At 48.5% G+C, this 22,069-nt stretch overlaps 1 protein-coding gene and 1 non-coding gene across 2 annotated transcripts in view; both read left to right on the top strand.

Annotated features, from left to right (window-relative positions):
- Positions 1-333: 333 nt before the first annotated feature.
- Positions 334-22,069, top strand: part of sialin — a gene marked incomplete at its 3' end in the record, with an annotated part of 33,576 nt that continues 11,840 nt past the window's right edge. The window contains 6 exon segments of the mRNA XM_007912317.2: positions 334-369; positions 2,215-2,275; positions 3,127-3,323; positions 8,515-8,748; positions 14,127-14,214; positions 20,826-20,912. Coding sequence (XP_007910508.2) covers positions 334-369; positions 2,215-2,275; positions 3,127-3,323; positions 8,515-8,748; positions 14,127-14,214; positions 20,826-20,912 — 703 coding nt within the window.
- On the top strand, positions 15,695-15,766 carry trnav-uac. The gene has a single exon. It is a non-coding gene; the product is annotated as a tRNA-Val (tRNA).

Below are 22,069 nucleotides of genomic sequence, written 5' to 3'. Positions count from 1 at the left end.
ATTCGCATATATATATATTTGTTTCGGGTAGTCCCGTCACTCACCCACTCTCCCGGTTTGCCCCCAGACCGGCTCCACCACTTGCCCCACTTGTACGTCGAGGACGACTTTCTCTCAGGGGGATCCTCACCGTTTGAGGCTGTAGAGTGTGCGAGCAAATTATCCCAGATAATTCTTGTATACGGCCTTTCGATCCTTCTCGATCTAGGTCCGCCCAGCGGCGGGTTCTCCCGGACAACTCACGTATACAACTACTGGTCTGGCGGGTTTACCGTAGGGTGCGATGAGATGTTGGGATCCCGGACGAGCCCCCAATTGTTAGATCCGCGAATTATGTGTCTGTATCTGGAGAGAAAAAATCTGATACAAGTAAACTTAAGAAACAAAGAATGGGTTTTTATTTCTACTTGTATACAGGAGCACACAATTGTTCCCGTATACAAATAGGATCTAATGTCTCCGTCAGACAAAAGATCCTCTTCTTCGGTACCAATAAGTTTTATACAGGAGTACACAAAATACACAGAAGGGGTGTTTTTCCTTACAGACCAATCCGGTTTGCTGCATGCGTTCCCACACTTCTTGCTTCAGCTTGTTTCAACTGTACTAATCTTGCAGTTTTGCTAGAAGGCCATTTCTATGTTATCACCCGCTGTTCCTTACACTGTGGCCTTCAGATAACGGGATTCTACAATAACAAGTCTAACCTACTTACTTATGTCTGCTTAAAGGCGTCTACACAGCAATAGGCCAGGGCACAAGCTACGATATACAATTAAACATACCATAACATCTTTTTCCTCTATCAGCGCCCTTTCCAATGCCTTAACATCCTTCCTATAGTGCGGTGCCCAGAACTGGGGCAGTATTCTAACTGAGGCCTAACCAGTGTTTGTATGGGTTAATCATAACGTCCTGACTCTTGTACTCTATGCCCCTATTTATAAAGCCTGGTATCCCATATGCCCTTTCACAGCTGTATCTCCCTGTCCTGACACCTTCAAGGATTCATTTACCTGCCCCCCAGGTCTCTCTATTCCTTCACCCCCTTAACATTGTATTACCGCCTATATTGTGTCCCCTCACTCTTTTTACCAAAATGCATTGCTTCGCATTTCTCCACATTGAAACTCATCAGCCACGTGTCGCCCATCTTACCATCTGTCTATGTCTTCCTGCAGTCGGCTCCTATCCTTCTCACTGTTTACCCCCTCCCTAACCTTGTGTCATCCGCAAACTTGGAAATGGTACTTGCTATACCCAAGTCCAGATCATTTATGTATATTAAGAAGAGCAGTGGTCCTAATACCGATCCCTGGGGGACACCACTGTACACTTCCCTCCAGTCAGAAAAGCAGCCGTTCACCACAACTCTCTGCTCTCTGTGTCCCAGTGAGTTCTGGATCCGCTGCCACTGTCCCTTTTATACCATTGGCTTCTATCTTTCTTACAAGTCTTACATATGGCAGTTTGCCAAATGCCTTTTGACAGTCCATATAAACTACATGAACTGCACTGCCTTTATCCCCTCTCCATTACCTCATCGAAAAATTCTATTAGATTTGTTAGACAAGATTTTCTTTTAACAAATCCGTGCTGCCTGTCCCTAATTAACCCATATTCTTCTAAGTGAAGATGTATTCTGTCCCGGATTATAGTCTCCAGGAGTTTCCCCACTACTGATGTTAGGCTGACTGGTCTGTAGTTCCCAGGTTTGTCCTTCTGTCCCCTTTTGTACAGGGAAGTCATATTGGCCACTCTCCAGTCCTCGGGCACCACTCCTGTGTCCAACGAAGATTGAAAAATTGTAGCCGCAGCCTCCACTATTTGTACCCGTACCTCCCATAGGAACCTCGGCTGCATCCCGTCCGGACCGGGCCACTTATCACCTTCAGCCCAGTCAACCTTTTCAGTACTTCCTCTCTGTTTATACTTATCCTATCCATTTCCAATACTCTCTCCTCCGATACTGCGGCATTTGGTGCTTCCATTTCTTTTGTGAAGACAGATGCAAAGAACTCATCCAGCACATCAGCCATTGCCCTCTGCCTCCCCAGTAAGATTTCCGCCTTAGTCCTTAATTGGCCCCACCCTACCTTTGACTTGCCTTTTTTCCTTGATATGTTTGTAAAATATTTTAGAATTCCCTTTCATGTTACCCGCTAACCTTTTTTCGTATAATCTTTTTGCCCCTCTTATTTCCTTTGGAAATAGTTTGATCTGCCCTCTTCTCTGCACCTCCATACCCTGTGCCCTCACAGCTTTAATAGGAAAGGTGAGCTCAATATCTAAACATGCCCTGAGTTTACACAATATGTAGCTCAGATATGTTGTAGGTTTGAAAAAGGCTAGGTATTCAGGGATTTCACATGGAACAAAATTAATTAAGAGAGATGCTTCCCAGCTCACTTCTCTGGGAGAGATGTTACTGTCTGTGCTAACCTTTTGTCCCAATGGTGTTGTATAACAACAACAGCGACTTGCATTTACACATACAGTGTCACATCCCAGAGCGCTTGACAGTGGCGAAGCATGACGCCAAGCCGAGGGGAGGGGAAAGTGACCGTAGGCATGGTCGAAGAGGAAGGTCTTCAGGCACGATCTGAAGAGGGGGCAGGTAGGGGCAAGGTGGAGGGATGGAGGAGGAGTGTTCCAGAATTTGGGGGCACAGTAATCTGTTTGCAAACTTCAACCTAAATCCTTGCCTTGTCACTTCACATTTTGAGAAGTTATGTCTTAGTAGCACAAGATTTCTATATTCCTCCAGCTTACTCCTCCCTACCTCAGTGACCTGCTAATCCCCTACCAACCTGTCTGCATCCCGTCCGGCCCACTCCAACATTGGTAGGCAGGCCTTCAGCTTCTCTGCCCACACCCTCTGGAACTCCATCCCACAGTTCCTCTGCCTTGTTCCCCTTCCTCCCTTGCCTCCTTCAAGACCTCTTCGACCGTGCCTTCCGTCACCTTCCTACCCCTATTCTCCCCACCCCTCCTGATCCCAAACCCCAGCTCAGGTGCGGATCCCTGACTGTCCAGCTCTTTGGGACATCCTCCTGACATGAAAGGCGCTATAGAAATGTAATTTGTTGTTGATTTACCAATTAACAACACCTTGATTTATTCTAGCGCCCGTCTTCTGTTATGTGCGATGGCACTTGGCAGCCTTAGCCTTCTTTGGCTTTTTCGTTGTGTACACTTTGCGGGTGGCACTGAGCGTGGCCTTGGTGGAGATGATAGACAGCAATGTCACCTCCAAACAGAACGGGAGCATCGCGGCATGTGCACCTCATTCAAATTCTAGTCCTCCACTAAATGTCAGGAAGGTAAGGAAATGTGTGTAAAGTGCATAGAAACATACAAGTTTAGCACAAGAGGGAGGGCATTTGGCTTATTTGTACTATATAGTGCCTATATATATATACTATATATTATATAGTGCCTTATCACATCGGGAGGAGGTCTCAAAGTGCATCACAGGATTTACTGTGAAATGGAGTGAGTGTGTACTGTAGGCGAACGCGGCAGTACAATTGTGCACAGCAACGTCCCACAAACAGTCTTGAAACTACCAATTTTATTTGGGGGATTGTTGGCCAGGACACCGGATGAAATTCCCTTTTCTTTTCGAATAGTGTGATCTTTAACATCCGTCCGAGTGGGCAGACAGGGCCTTGTCAATGCAGCACACCCCATGGAACTTGAATCCACAACTCAGAGACAAGAGTTCTACCACAGAGCCAGGCTGACACACTTTAATTTGATATGTTAAACTGGGGTCTCATCTGGCTATCCGAGTGGATATTAAGAATCCATTCAAAACGAAAAGGGAGTTTCTCTCTCCCAGTGTCCTTTATTCTCCTTGGAGCAGAGAAAGTTAAGAGGAGACTTAATAGAAGTCTTCAAAATTATGAGGGGATTTCATAGCGTGAACAAGGAGAAACTATTTCCACTGGCGGTTGGGTCAGTAACCCAAGGACACTGATTTATTATAGTTGTTAAAAGGAAAAGAGGGGAGGTGAGGAGTTTTTTTTTGGCCTCCTTCTGCCTTTCACGTTGGGAGGAAATCCCGAATGGCCTCCTTCTGTTCTGTATGATTCTATGATTCTAGTCAGCAATCCTCAAATAAAATTAGTCATTCACTTGGTATCTGTGGGATGCTGCACAAATTGGGCTTAGGTGTTTGGCCACAAACACACTTTACAGTTTACAGTAAATCCTATGAAGAGCTTTGGGACATTATCCTGACTTGAAAGGATTAATATTATTCACTAGCTTTGCTTGCAACCAAAGGATCCAGTATGAACTATAGACAGACAGACACACATGCAGACCGACACACCTGCAGACATTTCATCTTTATCTATACTCAGCTGAGAGGATTCCTGTGGGAGGTATCTGGGAGGACTCCTTTAATAAATGTTCTCTCACAGTCTCTGTCCCTCTCAGTCTCTCTGCCCCTCTCTATCCCTCTCCCAGCCTCTCTCTTTCTCTCTCAGTCGCTCTCACTATCAGAGTGTCTCTCGTCTGTCTCAGTTTTTCTCTCTCTGTCTTTCTCTCTCAGTCTCTATTTCTATCTGTCTTTCTCTGTCTCTCCCACAAAACATACAGTCACTACATTTTATAATATATTCTCTTGCACTGTCTCTCTCTCTGACTCTCCCAGTCTATCTCTCTCTTTCTCTCTCTCCCTCAGTCTCTCTCACTATCTTAGCGGTCTGAGACGCCGTCCGGCGTGGAGGGCGCTATATAAACCCCAAGTTATTTTTGTTATCGTTCTCAGTCTCCCTCTCTACGTCTCTCTCTCTCACTATCTCAGTCTCTTACATTGTCCCTCCAACCTAACTCCCATGACAACCAGAAAAAAGTGCCATACACATGTTGCAGAATATAGATGTATCTCTCTGAACAGTGTGTGCTTTCCTTTGTCGCTAAGTAGTTGCAGAGTACAATGTATACCTCATATTTTGGGGCTTAATTAAAGTATTTCTTAAACAGATCAACGATAGGAGATCCCCCCAAAAAAGATATATATCCATGACATTGCCACATGCAAGACCTTTCCGATGATGCATGAATCATGTCTCTAAGTCAATCGGTTATTGCATGATTGACGAATACACCAGACAGCCAGACACACAGATACACCATCTTTATTAGTAGACATAATCCCAGAAACTGGAGCAGATCAAGTAGGATGCGTTAGGGGTGTGGAGCTTCCAGAAGGCCAAGGAGGCTGATAGATGATGATGTTGAGGATATTGAAGAAGACGTGGGAGAGGTGGTAGAGAGTGAGGTGTTTGAAGAGGAGAAGCTGACAGGTGAGAAGAGACAGACCAAGCAGAGATTTTGGAGATGAGTATCATGCCCATCTGTGGAGTCTGCAAGAGGACCTGGATTTGATTCCCGGGCAGGACGAAATGTTAGGCAGGTTTTCTTACTCCACACGCAACAACAAGAAAATTACATTTGTGTAGCCCCTTTCAAGTCGGGAGGACATCCCAAGGCGCTGGGCAATCAGTGTTTTGGAACCAAGCTGGGGGTTGGGATCAGGGAGGGTGGAGGGCAGGTAGCAGGAAGGAGGATGATAATAATAATAATCCTTGCATTTGATATAGCGCTTTTCACGTCGGGAGGACGTCCCAAAGCGCTTCACAGAACACACTGTAAAGTGAATTGACTGTATATTTGTGGGCGAACGCGGCAGCCAATTGCGCACAGCAATGTCCCACAAACAGTCGTAGATTGAAAATGATCAATTTATTATTGTTGTTGGTTTTGGAGGGATTATTATTAGGCTCTGTGTGGAGTAAGGAAACTTGCCCAACGTTTTGCCCTCTGCCTGGAATTGAACTCAGGTCTCTCACTTGCAAAGCGAGTGCTCTAACCACTGAGCTACAGGATTCCACAATGGAGTTTTGGAGGATGGGAGAGTGGCTGAAGGCCCACCCACCAATGGTGGGACGGGTGAGATGGGGGACGTGAAGCTGGCCGGAGATTCTGAGTGGAGGGAGTGGGCAGGATAGTAGACGGTTAGGAGGTCACAGAGGTCGGAGGGAGCAAGGCCGTGGAGGGCTTTGAAGGTGAACACCAGAATTTTAACTGTATCCTCTGTGTGATGGGAAGTCAATGGAGTCGGGTGAGGATGGGGGTGACGGAGCCTGTTGCGGGAGAGGACACGGGCTGCAGAGTTAGTTCTGGTGATCTGCAGCTTGTGGAGGGAGGAGTTGGGGACCGACAATCAGGGAGTTTGCATAGTCAAGCCTGGATATAATGAAGGCGTGTATGAGGGTCTCGGGGGCTGCGGTGTGAGACAGTGGCGGAGCCGGGTGATGTTGCAGAGATGGGGAAGACAGAGTGGATCATGGCATGGATATGGGGTAGAAAGGATAGTTGAGGATCAAACAAGACCCCAAGGTTACGGACTGGCTTAGCAAGGTGGAGTGAGCGGCCATGGATGGTGATGCTGTCAGCGCCTAAGGTGAGGAGCCAATCAGGAGCCTCGGTCTTGTTAACATTCAACTGAAGAAAGTTGACTCTCATCCAGGACTTGACGTCTGACAGACATTGTGTCAGGACAGCAGTGGGTCCTGGAGTCGAGGGTGAAAGCAGAGAGGGAGAGTTGGGTGTCATCCAAATACATGTGGAAGTTGACCTCATGTCTGCGGATAATGTAGGGAATATGTAGATATTGAAGAGGAGGGGACCAAGGACAGAGCCCCGAGGAACACCGCATGAGACGGTGCAGGGGCTAGAGGAAAAACTGTGGAGATGAAGTACAAGTGGTGAGAGATACGATCTGAACCAGTCAAGGACAGAGCCGTGAAGGTTGAGGTGAGAGGAGAGGCGGTGGATGAGGATAGAGTGGTCGACAGTATCAAAGGCAGCAGAGAGGTCAAGGAACACGAGGAGGCAGAGGGAGCCCTGGTCACAGATGGAAAAAATGACATTTGTCAATTTGACCAAAGCTGTCTCTGTGCTGTGAGCGCAAGGAAACCTGATTGGAGGAGTTCGTGAAGCGAGCGGTGGAAGAGGAAGGAAAAAGCTGGGAAGCAACGACTCGTTCCAGGACCTTGGAAAGGAAAGTTGCAGATGGGGCGATAGTTTGAGAGCAGGAATGGGTTCAGGAGGGTTTTTAAGGATGGGGTGATGGTGGACATTTTTAAAGGAGTGGGAATGGTGCCAGTGGACAGAGAGTTTTATGATGTTTGTGAGTAGAGGGGCGAGGAAGTGGATCTGGATGGTAAAGAGAGGAGTAGAGATGGGGTCAAGGGCGTAGGTGATTGATTTCATGTGGGTTATAGTAATGTTGAGAGAGGAGTGGGAGATGGGGGTCGAAGGTGTGGAGGGAGGGATAGGTAGGGGCTAGGGTGTGACAGGGAGGTGGGGAAGGGGTAGTAGACAGAAAGGCAGAGGCAGCTGAGCAGATCCTTTCGACTTTAGTTTCGAGGAAATCCAGTATTGCCTTGGAGGTGGAGGAAAGGATGGGCGAGGCATGAGAGGGTAGGTGGAGAAGTTGGTTGGTGATGGAGGAGCCTGGGGTTGTCCTTGACCTACAAGACTGTTTTGGAGTGGAAGGATGATTTAGGGTAGGCAAGGGTGGAGCGGTAAGATTTGATAAGGTCCAACCAGATCTGCCGATGGACCGTTAAGTTGGATTTGAGCCAGGTGCGGCCTTAAGGGAGCAAAGGTGGCTGGTGTACTAAGGTGACTTTCGTGAGGAGATGGTTTGCGAAGTGCGAGAAGCAAAGGCATCAAGAGTGGTGGAGAGAGAGTTGTGGAGAAGAATGAGTTGTGGATGAGAGTGACTGAGGATGGGTCATTGCGGGGGAAAGCCCAGAGAGGATTTCAGATGACTCCAAGGCAGCGAAGAGGGATTGGGTGGGGAGATTTGTTTCCAGGGGAGTTGAAAGTGGGTTGGGTAGCAGTGGAGAGAGGAATTGAGGAGTTAAGGGAGATGAAGTAAAGATACGAGATGGCTTTACTGCTGATGGTGAGGTCCAAGATGGTGAGGCCCCGGGTGATCACCAGGTCAAGAGGGTGGACATGAGTGGCGGAGTGTATTTGGAGGATAGGGGTTGAGGGAGGAGAGGAGATAGGAGAAGTTAGCAGAGGTAGAGCAGAAGGGGGTGAAGTGAAGGTTGAAATCATCCAGGATTAGGGGGCATTCGGAGCAGAGGGAGAGGGAAGATGTCGGGGCTGGGTGCGACACACACCTCTGTTTACCGAGCAGTAAGTAGGAACTCGGTTGTTAGTCGATTGGCAAATTGCTTTTCTGTGGTAATGATAAATAATAATAATTTGGTCACTCAATCCCCGACTGTTTGTGGGACACTGCTGTGCACAATTGGCTGCCGTGTTTCATCTACAAAGCCAAAGTCAATTCGCTTTACAATATATTTGGTAAAGCCCTTTGAGACTCCTCGAAGATTTGATAAGGCGCAAACGGAAGGATTATTATAGTTTTGAAACCAGTTACTTTTCAAAAGCCTAATATTGCACATTTACTCTGCTCAGGGCCACGTGTATAACTGGACGTCGGACGCTCAGGGATGGATCCTCGGTGCTTTCTTCTATGGTTACATTGTTACTCAGATTCCTGGCGGTTACCTGGCTCTCCGGTTTGGAGGGAAGCTGTTGTTGGGTTTTGGAATAATGGGCACGGCAGTCTTCACACTACTCACTCCGCTGTCTGCCGATCTGGGCTACAAACACCTGATTGCGCTGAGGGTTTTGGAAGGCCTGGGAGAGGTACACCTCTTCACGTAGTGTTTTCTTGTATTTTCATTGACATTTTGAGAAAATGTCATACAGTGGAAGCCGCTTTAGCCGGACTCTGGTATTCTTATCATCAGACTCCATCCATTCACAATCAATGGGAGGAACAGGGAAGAAACTAGGAAGGGAATGGAGATTAAAGAAGTCAAATCGCGATTCATTGATAGCCTGGAGTCGCTTGAGCGTCTGGAGATTGTCAGTCAGCAGCAACCAGTGAGGGGAAGGGGGGCAGTGACTGCAATAACCTCAGAGCTGCCGTTAATTGGTCCCCTTCCTGTCCAATGGGAACAGCAATGGGAGGGAGCAGGCGATGCTGATGCTCCTCTGCTGGGCGGGAAGGGAAGAGGTAACAGAGCTTTGGTTAACATCGGACGCTGCTTAAGCCGGACAAATTAGCCGGTCTGATATGTCCATCTTATTCGGCTTCCACTGTATTTGTAAAATCTAAATATCATATTTATCTACAAGTTTCTGTATCAATGACGGATTTCGCAGTTGTAAAAATACATACTGAACATTTTCCCCTGCTACAGGAAAGAAGATATAAGATATATGGTCTGTAAAATGAAGAAATCATTGTAATGTGGAGGAGGAAATGAAATGTTATTGTCAGCCTGGCTCAGTTGGCAGCACTCTTGCTTCTGGGTTAGGTTATAACTTCATGCTCTGTATCTGGGGAGGTAAGCGGGGTCTCCTTGAAGCTGGAGTCCTGTAGCTCGATGGTTAAGTAGCACTCCGCTTGCAGCGAGACACCTGAGTTCAATTCTAGGCAGAGGGCAAAACCTTGGGCAAGTTTCCTTACTCTACACAGAGCCTAATAATAATCCTCCAAAACCAAAAACAATAATAAATTGGTCATTTTCAATCTACGACTGTTTGTGGGACATTGCTGTGCGCAATTGGCTGCCGTGTTTCGCCCACAAATATACGGTCAATTCACTTTACAATCTATTCTGTGAAGCACTTTGAGATGTCAAGAAGACATGAAAAGCGCTATATCAAATGCAAGGATTATTATTATTATAGCTGAACTGGCTCCAAGGTGACATGCCTGGAATTGACTTACCAGCCCTCTGTGATGGTCTTGATAGTCCGTTTCCAGAGGCAGGCGGGTCCACAGTATTCCAGGGCACTGCTGATGATAGCACAGCCAGCTTGGCTCATCGTCAGGATCTGGAAGGGCAGACTAGTCACTAGGGGCAGGGAATCCTCCCACTCAGATCCTGTTAGCCCTGCAAGCCAAAGCCCTAACGGGTGGGTGGTCCTCACTGGAAAAGCTGGCCAGCCAATGATATCAAAGGCAAGCTATGTGGTTTTAGCTGGTTAGATTCCAAGTTCCCAAGTCTTGGCTCTTGACAACCAGCGCTTAACACTTTCTGGAATTAGGTAAACAGGATGCATCCCTCCAGAGAGAGAGTGCGCATTCCACTCCAACAATCTATCTCGGGATTTCCACGTGGAGGTGGGATGTATGGAAACCTCAGTTTGGTTTGGATACGCTTAAGCATTGGGTTTCCACATGTGTCAGACACCCGGCTGTATTTAGAGAAAAGGTGGGAAGCTGGGCAAAAGAAACGACTCAAGCTGAAAGATCAGTTCCCTAGCAACAACAACAACAACAACAAAATTACATTTGTAGAGCGCCTTTCACGTCGGGAGGATGTCCCAAACCGCTGAACAGTCAGCTTTCGGGGCCCGAGCATGGGGGAGGGGTGGTGTAGGGGTGAGGGAAAGCAGAGAGGTGGGAGGTAGACCAAAGGCACGGTCAAAGAGAAGGGTCTTGAGACTGGCCTTCAAGGAGGCAAGGGAGGAAGCGAGGCAAAGGGACCGTGGGATGGAGTTCCAGAATGTGGGGGCAGAGCGGCTGAAAGCTCAGCCACCGATGGTAGGGCGGGTCGGGTGGGAGACATGGAGCAGACCAGAGCCTGATGAGCAGAATGAGTGGGCAAGTTGGTAGGGAGTCAGCAGTTCAGAGATCAGGATGGGGCGAGACCATGGATGGCCTTGAAAGTGAGGACAAGGATCTTGAACTCGATCCTCTGGAGGATGGGGAGCCAGTGCAGTCGGGTGAGGGTGGGAGTGATGGGGTCACAGAGTCTGGTGTGTAAGAGTACACGAGCTGCAGAGATTTGAATGATCTGCAATTTGTGAAGGGAAGAGTTGGGAAGGCCGATGAGGAGGAGTTCCCATAATCAAGCCTTGATGTGACGAGTGCGTGGGTGAGGGTTTGGGGGCCTGAGGGGTGAGGCAGTGGCGGAGTTTGACAATGTTGCAGAGGTGGTAGTAGGCAGTGCCGGTCATGGTGCGGATGTCGGGGAGAAAGGACAGTTCAGGATCAAACAAGACCGCCAGGTTCCTGACTGGCTTAGTGAGGTTGAGTGTACAGCCGTGGAGGCTGATGCTGCCAGCGCCTGAGGTGCGGAGACGTTGGCGCGAGCCAATCAGGAGGGCCTCGGTCTTGCTGACATTGAGTTGCAGAAAGTTGGCCCTCGTCCAGGACTTGACGTCAGACAGACAGTCGATCAGGACCTCAGTAGTCCTGGAGTTCAGGGTGGAGGCAAAGAGATAGAGTTAGGTATCATCCGCACACATGTGGAAATTTACCCCATGTCTGTGGATGATGTCACCAAGGGGGAGCATGTAGAGGGTGAAGAGGAGGGGACCGAGGACAGAGCCATGAGGAACACCGCACGAAACAGTGCGGGGGGTGGAGGAGAAGCCGTTTGCCGCGACGAAGTGGAGGCAGTGTGAAAGGGAGGACCTGAACCAGTCAAAGGACAGAACCTTGAAGGTTGAGGTGGGAGGAGAGGCGGTGGAGGAGGATTGAGTGGTCCACGGTGTCAAAGGCGGCGGAGAGGTCGAGGAGGACGAGGAGGCAGAGGAAGCTCTGGTCACACATGGTCAGGATGTCGTTTGTGACTTTGACCAGAGCAGTTTCTGTGCAGTGGGCAGCACAGAAACCCGATTGGAGGGGTTCATGGAGGGAGTGAGAGGAGAGGAAAGAGTGAAGCTGGGAGGCGACGGCTCTCTCAAGGACCTTGGATAGGAAGGGGAGATTTGTGATGGGTCGAGGGAAGATTCCTTCAAGGCTGTTTTGAGGGGGACAGTGCCAGATGACAGGGAGAGGTTAATGATGTCGGCGAGTTGTGGGGCAAGGAGGTGGAGCTGGGATTTAAGGAGAGGGGTAGGGATGGGGTCGAGGGGTTAGGTGATGGACTTCATGGAGGTTACCGTGTTGAAGATGGAGGAGGGGATGACAGGTTCAAAGGTGTGGAACGAGGGATGGGTAATTGTCGGAATGCTAATTGTGTGGGGTGAGGGTAGGGAGGGGTTGGAAGTTGGGAGGGCAGCGACTGCTGAGTGGCACAGTACACTGCGTTGTCAGAGCTGCTGTTCTTCATATAAGACAGTAAATAGGCCTGTTAAGCCAGGATTAAAAATCACCTAGTGCTTTTTGAAAAAAGAGGCGCTGGTGTCCTGGACAATAACATTAGAATACATTACATTAGAATACGTTAGTATATACAGCACAGAAACAGGCCATTCGGCCCAACTGGTCTATGTCGGTGTTTATAATAATAATAATGCTTGCATTTGATATGGCGCTTTTAATGTCTTCTCGACGTCTCAAAGCGCTTCACAGAATAGACTGTAAAGTAAAATGACCGTGTATTTGTGGGCGAAACGCGGCAGCCAATTGCGCACAGCAGCGTCCCACAAACAGTCGTGGATTATGCTCCAGATGAGCCTCTCCGGCCCTTCCCCAACAGCCTTCAGACATCACCTTCTACTCCTTTCTCCCTCATGTACCTCTCCGGCTTCCCCTGAAATACATCTGTGCTGTTTGCCTCCACAACTCCGCGTGGCAGCACGTTCCACATTCCCACTACTCTCTGTGTAAAGAAATGTCTTCTAACTTCCCTGTTTGATCTATGGTGACTATTTTATATTGATGGCCCTGGTTTTTGTCCAGGTAACGAGAGAGGGAGAGAGGGAATGAGAGAGAGAGAGAGAGAGAGAGAGGAGAGAGAGAGAGAGAGAGAGAGAGGGAATGTGAGAGGGAGAGAGGGAATGTGAGAGAGAGAGAGAGAGAGAGAGGGAATGTGGAGAGAGAGAGAGAGGGAATGTGAGAGAGAGAGGGAATGTGAGAGAGAGAGGGAGAGAGGGAATGTGAGAGAGAGAGAGAGAGAGAGGAATGTGAGAGAGAGAGAGAGAGAGGGAATGTGAGAGAGAGAGAGGGGAATGTGAGGGAGAGGGAGAGGGAATGTGAAGAGAGGGTGAGAGGGAATGTGTGTGAGAGAGAGAGGGAACGTGTTAGATAGAGAGAGAGAGGTGTAATGGGAGAGAGAGGGTGATGTGAGGGAGAGAAGGAATGTGTGAGAGAGAATAAGAAAGAGTGAGAGAGAATGAGAAAGAGAGAGCGACATTAGAGTATACAGCACAGAATCAGCCATTCGGCCCAACTGGTCTTTGCCGGTGTTTCAGCTCCACATGAGCCTCTCCGGCCCTTCCCCAACAGCCTTCAGACATCACCTTCTACTCCTTTCTCCCTCATGTACCTCTCCGGCTTCCCCTGAAATACATCTGTGCTGTTTGCCTCCACAACTCCGCGTGGCAGCACGTTCCACATTCCCACTACCGTGTGTGTGAAGAGGTTTCCTCCAACTTCCCTGTTTGATCTATTTGGGACTATTTGATGTTGATGGCCCTGGTTTTGGTCTCCCCCACAAGTGGAAACATCTTCCCTATGTCTACCCCATCCAAACCTTTCATCATTTTAAAGACCTCTGTCAGGTCAGCCCTTACCCTCCACTTTTCAAGAGAGAAGAGCCCAAGCACGCTCAGCCTTTCCTGATAGCTATAACCTCTCAGTTCTGGGATCATCGTTGGGAATCTCCTTTGCACTCTCTCCAGTGCCTATAGTCCCCTCTATAACGTGGGGACCAGAACTGCACTGTATTGTAAGTGTGGTCTAACCGAGGTTCTGTAGAGGGTTACCATAACTTCCTGCTTTTCATTTCTGTCCCTATCCCTCTAGAAATCAACCCCAATGCCTGGTTTGCCTTTTTTATGGCCTTATTAACCTGCGTGAACTTTTAGTGAATTGTGAACTTTTAGTGAATGCTCGACCCTGTGTATAAAACATTGATTCCTACCCTGTGATCTTGGTTCCTTCAGCAACTGTAGTCAACAAAAGTTTGTGTATTTAGAGGAAAGATGGAAAGTTTCACTGGTTACAGTCAGAAAGGCTGTGCATTAACCATGGCAGAGTTAGCAGTTGTAATGTCTTGGTTGACACACATCTGACTCTAACACAATGACGTTTCCTTGTGTTTGTGGTTATTTACCAGGGAGTTACCTTCCCCGCCATGCATGCCATTTGGTCAAAATGGGCCCCTCCGCTGGAACGCAGCCGACTGATCAGTGTATCTTATGCAGGTGAGTGAGTATCCAGTGTCAGAGAGACTGCATGCCTGACGTCAGTGTGTGTAGAGAAGTGGCTTTTACCTGCCCGCCCACTGCACAGTGAGATCAAAATATTTATATTTTCATGGGTTATTGTAATAATACAATGTGGAGTCCTGTAGCGTAGTGGTTAGAACCTGGGTTCAATTCATAGTAACGTAGAAACAGGAATAGGCCATTCAGCCCCTCACGCCTGTTCTGCCATTCTGTAAGATCATGGCTGATCTGTACCTCAACTCTAATTTACCTGCCTTTGCCCTATATCCCTTGATAGCCTGACCTAATAAATATTATAGAATCATAGTATTATACAGCACAGAAGGAGGCCATTCGGCCCATCATGTCTGTGCCGGCTCTTTGAAAGAGCTAACCAATTGAATCCCAGTCCCCTTCTCTCTCCCCATAGCCCTGATCAACCCCACTCCCCCACTCTCTCCCCATGGCCCTGATCAACCCCACTCCCCCGCTCTCTCCCCATGGCCCTGCAAACTTGTTCTCCCCAAATAATTATCCACTTCTCTCTTAAAAGCTGTTATTGAATCGGCTCCCACCGGGCTCTCAGGCAACGATTCCAGATCCCAACAACTCGCTGTGAAAACATTTCTCCTCCCCTCCCCTCTGTTTCTTTTAACAACTATATTAAATCAGTGCCCTCGGGTTACCGACCCACCCGCCAGTGGGAATAGTTTCTCCTTGTTCACCCTATCAAATCCCCTCATCATTTTGAAAACTTCTATTAAATCTCCTCTTAACCTTCTCTGCCCCAAGGAGAGTAATCCTCACTTCTCTAACCTCTCCTGATAACTGAATTCTATCCAATGAAGTCTATCTATCCAATGTTATGCGCGATTGGCTGCCAGGTTTTGCCCACAAATATACAGTCAATTCACTTTACAGTATATCCCGTGAAGCACTTTGAGACATCTAGAAGACGTGAAAAGCGCTATATCACATGCAAGGATTATTATATTATTATCCACTTCAGTTTTGAAAATTTTAATGGATCTTGAAAATCTGAATGGTTCCCAGGCAGGGTGAAACGTTAGGCAAGTTTCCTTACTCCACAGTTCTCTGTTTAGCTAGCAGTAAGTAGGAACCCAGTTGTTAGTCGATTGGGGGATTGCTTTCCACGGGTAATGATCGCTTCAAAAAATAAATTCATTAAATAATTTGGTCACTCAATCCAAAAGTTTTTGTGGGACACTGCTGTGCACAATTGGCTGCTGCGTTCCACCCACAAAATATAGTCAATTCACTTTGCAGTTTGTTCTATAAAGTGCTTTGAGATATCCCGAAGATGTGATAAGGCGGTCAAATGCAAGAATTATTATAATAACCTCTCCTGATAACTCAATTCACTTTACAGTCTATTCTGTGAAGCGCTTTGAGACGTCGAGAAGATGTGAAACGCACTATATCAAATGCACTTAAAGCACTTCACAAGATTTCGTGGAGTCCTGTAGCTCAGTGGTTAGAGCACTCGCCTTACAAGTGAGAGACCTGAGTTCAATTCCCGGCAGGTCAGGGCCAAACCTCGGGCAAGTTTCCTTACTCCACACAGAGCCTAATAATAATCCCTCCAAAAAAGACAATAATAAATTGGTCATTTTCAATCTACGACTGTTTGTGGGACATTGCTGTGCGCAATTGGCTGACACGTTCGCCCACAAATATACAGTCAATTCACTTTACAGTGTGTTCTGTGAAGCGCTTTGGGACGTCCTCCCGATGTGAAAAGCGCTATATCAAATGCGAGGATTATTATTACCATTATTTACTGTCAAGCGTTGTGATTATGAATTTTGCGGGCAAATGTGGCAGCCACAAACAGCCCAAAATATACATTGTAAGTTTTGTCCAAGTGTCAGGAATATTGTTTCTAAGCCAATTATTTTGGAAAATTTGTTCTGAAAGAAAATTTGCTTCACAAAACACAGTCACCGCACTTTACAGTGAATCTTGTGAAGCACTTTGATACAATAATAATCCTTGCATTTGATATAGCGCTTTTCACGTCTTCCAGACGTCTCAAAGCGCTTCACAGAATAGACTGTAAAGTGAATTGACTATATTTATGGGTGAAACGCGGCAGCCAATTGCACACAGCAGCGTCCCACAAACAGTCGTGGATTGAAGTGATCAAATTATTATTGTTTTGTTTTTGAGGGATTATTATTAAGCGTGTGGAGTAAGGAAACTTGCCCAAGGTCTCTCCCTGACCTGCCTGACATTGAACCCAGGCGTTTTGCTTGCAAGGTGAGTGCTCTAACCACTGAGCTACAGGACTCCACATGTCCACTTGATGTGAAAGGCGCTGCACCAAATGCAATATTATTAATATTGTCTAATCTCAGCACCAGAACATTTAAAATGAAATGATTGTTATTAACATGTTTATTACAACCATTGACCAGTGTGTGTGTGTGAGACGGGGTATTTTACCAGTGTGACAGTGTGAGTGAAAGTGTGTGAGTGAGGGAGTGACAGTGTCAGTGAGTGTGTGACTGTGTCAGTGACTTGTGTCAATGACAGGACCTCAAAAACCCGGGTAAACCGAGCGGGACTCACGGAAGGTGTCAGGCAGCGGCGGGGAGTCACAGGGCTGGTCTCCCGGGTATCGGGGCTGGTGTTAGCCAGAGGCAGGGACTGGGCCGGGGTTCTGCTCCACCTCCTCAGACTTCTCCTCTCACCTCTCCTCTCTCAACCTCTCCCTCCACATCCACTCTGCTACCCACACCCACGATCACCTGCTCGACCTGGTGATCACCTGGGGCCTCAGAGGCTCGGATGTCACCATCACTGACAAGGCCATCTCTGATCACCATTGCATCTCCCTCAACTCCCATATCCATCTCCCCACTGCCTCGAAACCTACCACCATCTTCTACTACCCATGGAAGAAGATCACCCCACAATCCCTCTCCACTGCCCTGGAGTCCTCTGATCTCCTCTCCCTCTGGCCCACCTCTCCCACCAACCCACTTGCTGCGCTTACTCTCCTCCACAGCGCCCTCTCCAACACACTCAACATCCTTGCCCCCCTCACCTCCCGAACTGCCTCCTATTCCCGATCCTCACCCTGGTTCACCAGCACATCTGCTCGCTCAAGGGCCAGGTGCGGGCTGCCAAACGCCCTTGGCTCAAGTCCGGTCTAACGGTCCACCGGCACATCTGGCTGGACCTCATCAAGAACTTCCACTCCGCTCTCGCCTCAGCCAAATCATCCTATACCAGGTTAATTCTGGAGGCGAAGGGCAACCCCAGGTTCCTGTTCTCCACCATCAACAGCTCCTCCGCCCTCCCCGGCACACCTCGCAGATACTTTCCTCTGAATCTCACTGCGAGAAAATGATGGATTTCCTCGAGTCCAAAATCGAGGGAATCCGCTCAGCAGTCACTGCCCTCCAAACTTCCACCCCCTCTCTACACCGACCCCACACAATCACCCATCTGACAATTATCCATCCCTCCTTCGAAGCTGTCACCCCCTCCTCTGTCTTCAATACGGTAACCTCCATGAAGCCCACCACCTGCTCCCTCGACCCCATCCCTACCCCTCTCCTTAAATCTCAGCTCCACCTCCTTGCCCCATTACTCGTGGACATCACTAACCTCTCCCTGTCATCTGGCACTGTTCCTTCTCCGCTCAAAACAGTCACTAATAATAATAATAATAATCCTTGCATTTGATATAGCGCTTTTCACGTCGGGAGAACGTCCCAAAGTGCTTCACGGAACACACTGTAAAGGTGTATTAACTGTATATTTGTGGGCGAACGCCGCAGCCAATTGCGCACAGCAATGTCCCACAAACAGTCGTGGATTGAAAATGACCAATTTATTATTGTTTTGTTTTGGAGGATTATTATTAGGCTCTGTGTGGAGTAAGGAAACTTGCCCAAGGTTTGGCCCTGACCCCCCGGGGATTGAACTAAGGTCTCTCGCTTGCAAAGCGAGTGCTCTAACCACTAAGCTACAGGACTCCACTATCACCCCCACCTTGAAGAAACCTTCCCTCGACCCATCACAGCTATCTACCTACCAACCCATCTCAAATCTCCCCTTCCTATCCAAGGTCCTTGAGAGAGCCGTCGCCTCCCAGCTTCACTCTTTCCTCTCCTCTCACTCCCTCCATGAACCCCTCCAATCGGGTTTCCGTGCTGCCCACTGCACAGAAACTGCTCTGGACAAGGTCACAAACGACATCCTGACCATGTGTGACCAGGGCTCCCTCAGTGTTGGTGACTGTGTTGGTGACTGTGTTGGTGACACTGTTAGTGACTATGTTGATGACTGTGTTGGTGACTGTGTAAGTGAGAGTGTTAGTAGCAGTGTTAGTGACTGTTTTAGTGCCGGTGTTAGTGACTATGTAAGTGACTGTGCAAGCGACAATGTTGGTGATACTTTTTGTGACACTGTTGGTGACGATGTTAATGACTGTGTTAGTGACTGTGTTCGTGACAGTATTTCCACTGTGTTAGTGACAGTGTTGGTGACTGTATTAGTGACTGTGCCGGTGACTGTGTTAGCGACAGTTTTAGTGACTGTGTTAGTGACTGTGTAAGTGACAGTGTTTCGACTGTGTTAGAGACTGTGTTCGTGACAGTATTTCCACTGTGTTCGTAACAGTGTTGGTGACTGTATTAGTGACTGTGCCAGTGACTGTTTTGGTGACTGTGTTGGTGACTGCGTTGGTGATTGTATCAGTGACTGTGTTGGTGATTGTGTTGGTGACTGTGTTAGCGACAGTTTTAGTGACTGTGTTAGTGACTGTGTAAGTGACACTGTTGGTGACTGTATTAGTGATTGTGTTAGTGACAGTGTTGGTGACTGTGTAAGTGACTGTGTTAGTAACAGTGTTTCAACTGTGTTGGTGACTGTGTTGGTGACTGTGTTAGTGATTGTCTAAGTGACTGTGTTGGTGACAGTATTAGTGACTGTGTTGGTGACAGTGTTGGTGACTGTGTTAGCGACAGTTTTAGTGACTGTGTTAGTGACTGTGTAAGTGACAGTGTTTCAACTGTGTTAATGACAGTGTTGGTGACTGTATTAGTGACTGTGTTGGTAACTGTGTTAGTGAAATTGTTGGTGACTGTGCAAGTGACAGTGTTGGTGGCTGGTTGGTGACTGTATTAGTGACTGAGTTAGTGGCGGTGTGAGTGACTGTGTTGGTGAACATTGTGAGTGGGTGAGTGACAGTGTGATTGAATGTGAGTGGGGGAGTGAGTGGGTGAGTTACATCCGGTGGTGAGATTTCGCCCACAAATGTACAGTCAATTCACTTTACAGTCTATCGTCTTAGGGATGTCATCCGCAGACATGGGGTACATTTCCACATGTACGCGGATGACACTCAAATCTATTTTTCCACCTCACTTTGTGCCCCCCCNAGTCCCCCAATGTTCTGCCTGTCAGACCTCAGGGGTTGGATGAGCGCAAACTTCCTTCAGCTGAACGTTGACAAGACGGAAGCCATACTCTTTGGCTCTTGTCAACGTCTGAAATCTCACGGCTCTCACCTCCTCCACCTGCCCGACCTCCCCCTAAAACTCTCCGAACCCATACGCAACCCAGGCATCAGGTTCGACCCCCAATTATCCTTTCTCCCCCACATCCGGTCCCTCACCAGCACCGCCTTCTTCCACATCCAACACATCGTCCGTCTCCGCCAATACCTCTCCCCAAAAGCCACTGAAACCCTGGTCCAGGCCTTTGTCACCTCTCGGCTGCACTACTCTAACGCCCTCCTCACCGGCCTCCCCTCCACTGCCATCCATCAAATCCAGATCATTCAAACCTCTGCCGCCCGCATTCTCACCCACACCAAACCCCTCTCCCCGATCCCCCAGTCCTGGCCCTCCCCCCACACCCAAACCCCTCTCCCGATCCCCCCAGTCCTGGCCCTCCCCCCACCCAACCCCACTCCCGATCCCCCAGTCCTGGCCCTCCCCCACACCCAAACCACTCTCCCCGATCCCCCAGTCCTGGCCCTCCCCCCACACCCACACCCCACTCCCCGATCTCCCCGATCCCCCGAGTCCTGGCCCTCCCCCCACACCCAAACCCCTCTCCCCGATCCCCCCAGTCCTGGTCAGACTGCACCGGCTCCTGTCCCAGAGAGGATCTACTTCAAGATCCTCACCTTTGTATTCAAGTCCCTCCACTCCTCTGCCCCCCCGACCCCTCTGACCTCCTCTCTCCTCACAACAGTACCCGTTGCCTTCGTTCCTCCGCTCCACCCTCGTCGGCTGTGCCTTCAGCCACTATGCCCCGAGGCTCTGGAACTCCCTTCGTCACTCCCTTTGCCTCGCTCCCTCTCTTCGTATTTTCAGGTCTCTGCTGAAGACCTTTCTTTTCGACCTTTGGTCGCTGTCTCCCCGCTCCCCCCCCGGCTCACCCCCGGGATCCGTTACTGTGAAGCGCTCTGAGACTGCGTCCGGCGTGGAGGGCCCTATATAAATCCAAGTTGTTGTTGTAGTATTCTGTGAAGCGCTTTGAGACATCTCAAAGATGTGAAAAGCACTATATCAAATGCAAGGATTATTCTTATTATTTTAAACTCATTGTTTTTAATTTGGTTTCAGGTGCACAGTTTGGAACTGTAGTTTCACTCCCATTATCAGGATTAATTTGTTATTATCTGGCCTGGCCGTACGTATTTTACATATTTGGTAAGATTTTGTGTTGTAAGTGTGAAGTGAACATCCTCGCGAGTGGAGTATTAGTGGAGTATAAACCTGTGAAGTGCTTTGGGACGTCCTCCTGATGTGAAAGCAGATTTTTATATCATTTGATTCTGAGTTTCTACATTTCAAGTTAAAATGTTTTACAAAAAGATAAATTTAATAACAACAACATGTGCTGTGGTGAGGTTCCACTGAGAGAGGAGGGAGGTGATCATTAGGTCTGACTATGGAGGATTTAAAGATAGTTAAAGAGATGCAGGGCAGAGGGATAGAGGTAGGAGATTCATGGGTTAGGGATGTAGTGGCTGCCGATGGTAGGGGAGGGATGGTGGGACTCGCTGTGTCTGCTGAGTGAAGGGGGACAAAGAAGTGAGTGGGGTATGAGTAGTTGGGAGGTAGGTAGGTGCTGAGATGAAAGGGATTTGTTGGTGAGGTCTTGCTCATCCTTACTTCTGCGACCTATTATCATGCCATGCCAACCTACCAGTCCCTCCACTCGGTGGGCACTGCCCTGCTCCATGCCCCCCACCATGCCTGATCCACCTTTGGCAGTCGAGTCTTCAGCTTTTCTGCCCCCACTCTCTGTAACTCCATCCCAGAGCCCACCCATCTTGCTCTCGCACTTGCCTGATTCAAGGCCCGTCTCAGACCTTCTCTTTGACTGTGCATTCTACTACCCTCCTCCCCCTCCCATCTTGATTCCCATCCTCAGCTCAGGTGCAATCTCTGAAGTGTCCAGTGCCTTGGAATGTACTTCCAACTGGAAGGGTGCTGTGTAAATGTAATGTGCTGTTGTTGAGGGTGAGGAGTTTGAAGTTAATTGAGCCAGTAGAGCTCAGTGAGGGGTGGGATAAATTACAAGGTGCTGACAGGTAGCAAAGCGTGTCCCAGCTGGTCAGTGAGAGGTTAATGCGTGGCTGAGGGGAGCGGGTTTCTCACCCACTCCTCAGTGACAACTGGGGGAATAATCAACAGAAAAGATTTCTTGGAATCTAACATAAAAAATACCCGTCTCAAAATAAAAAACATTAGAGGGCGTTGAAAGGTGAAAAGGAAGAAACTAGTGAGTTGGGAGGGTGAGCTGGGGGGGAGGGGGTTGAGGTGAGCTGAGGGGGTTGAGGTGAGCTCGGGGGAGGGGGTTG

This window comes from Callorhinchus milii, unplaced genomic scaffold (genome assembly GCF_018977255.1).
Source record: "Callorhinchus milii isolate IMCB2004 unplaced genomic scaffold, IMCB_Cmil_1.0 Scaffold3, whole genome shotgun sequence".
Classification (NCBI taxonomy): Eukaryota; Metazoa; Chordata; class Chondrichthyes; order Chimaeriformes; family Callorhinchidae; genus Callorhinchus; species Callorhinchus milii.
The sequence above is the reverse complement of the archived record's forward strand: the minus strand, read 5'-3'. Positions and strand labels throughout refer to the sequence as shown.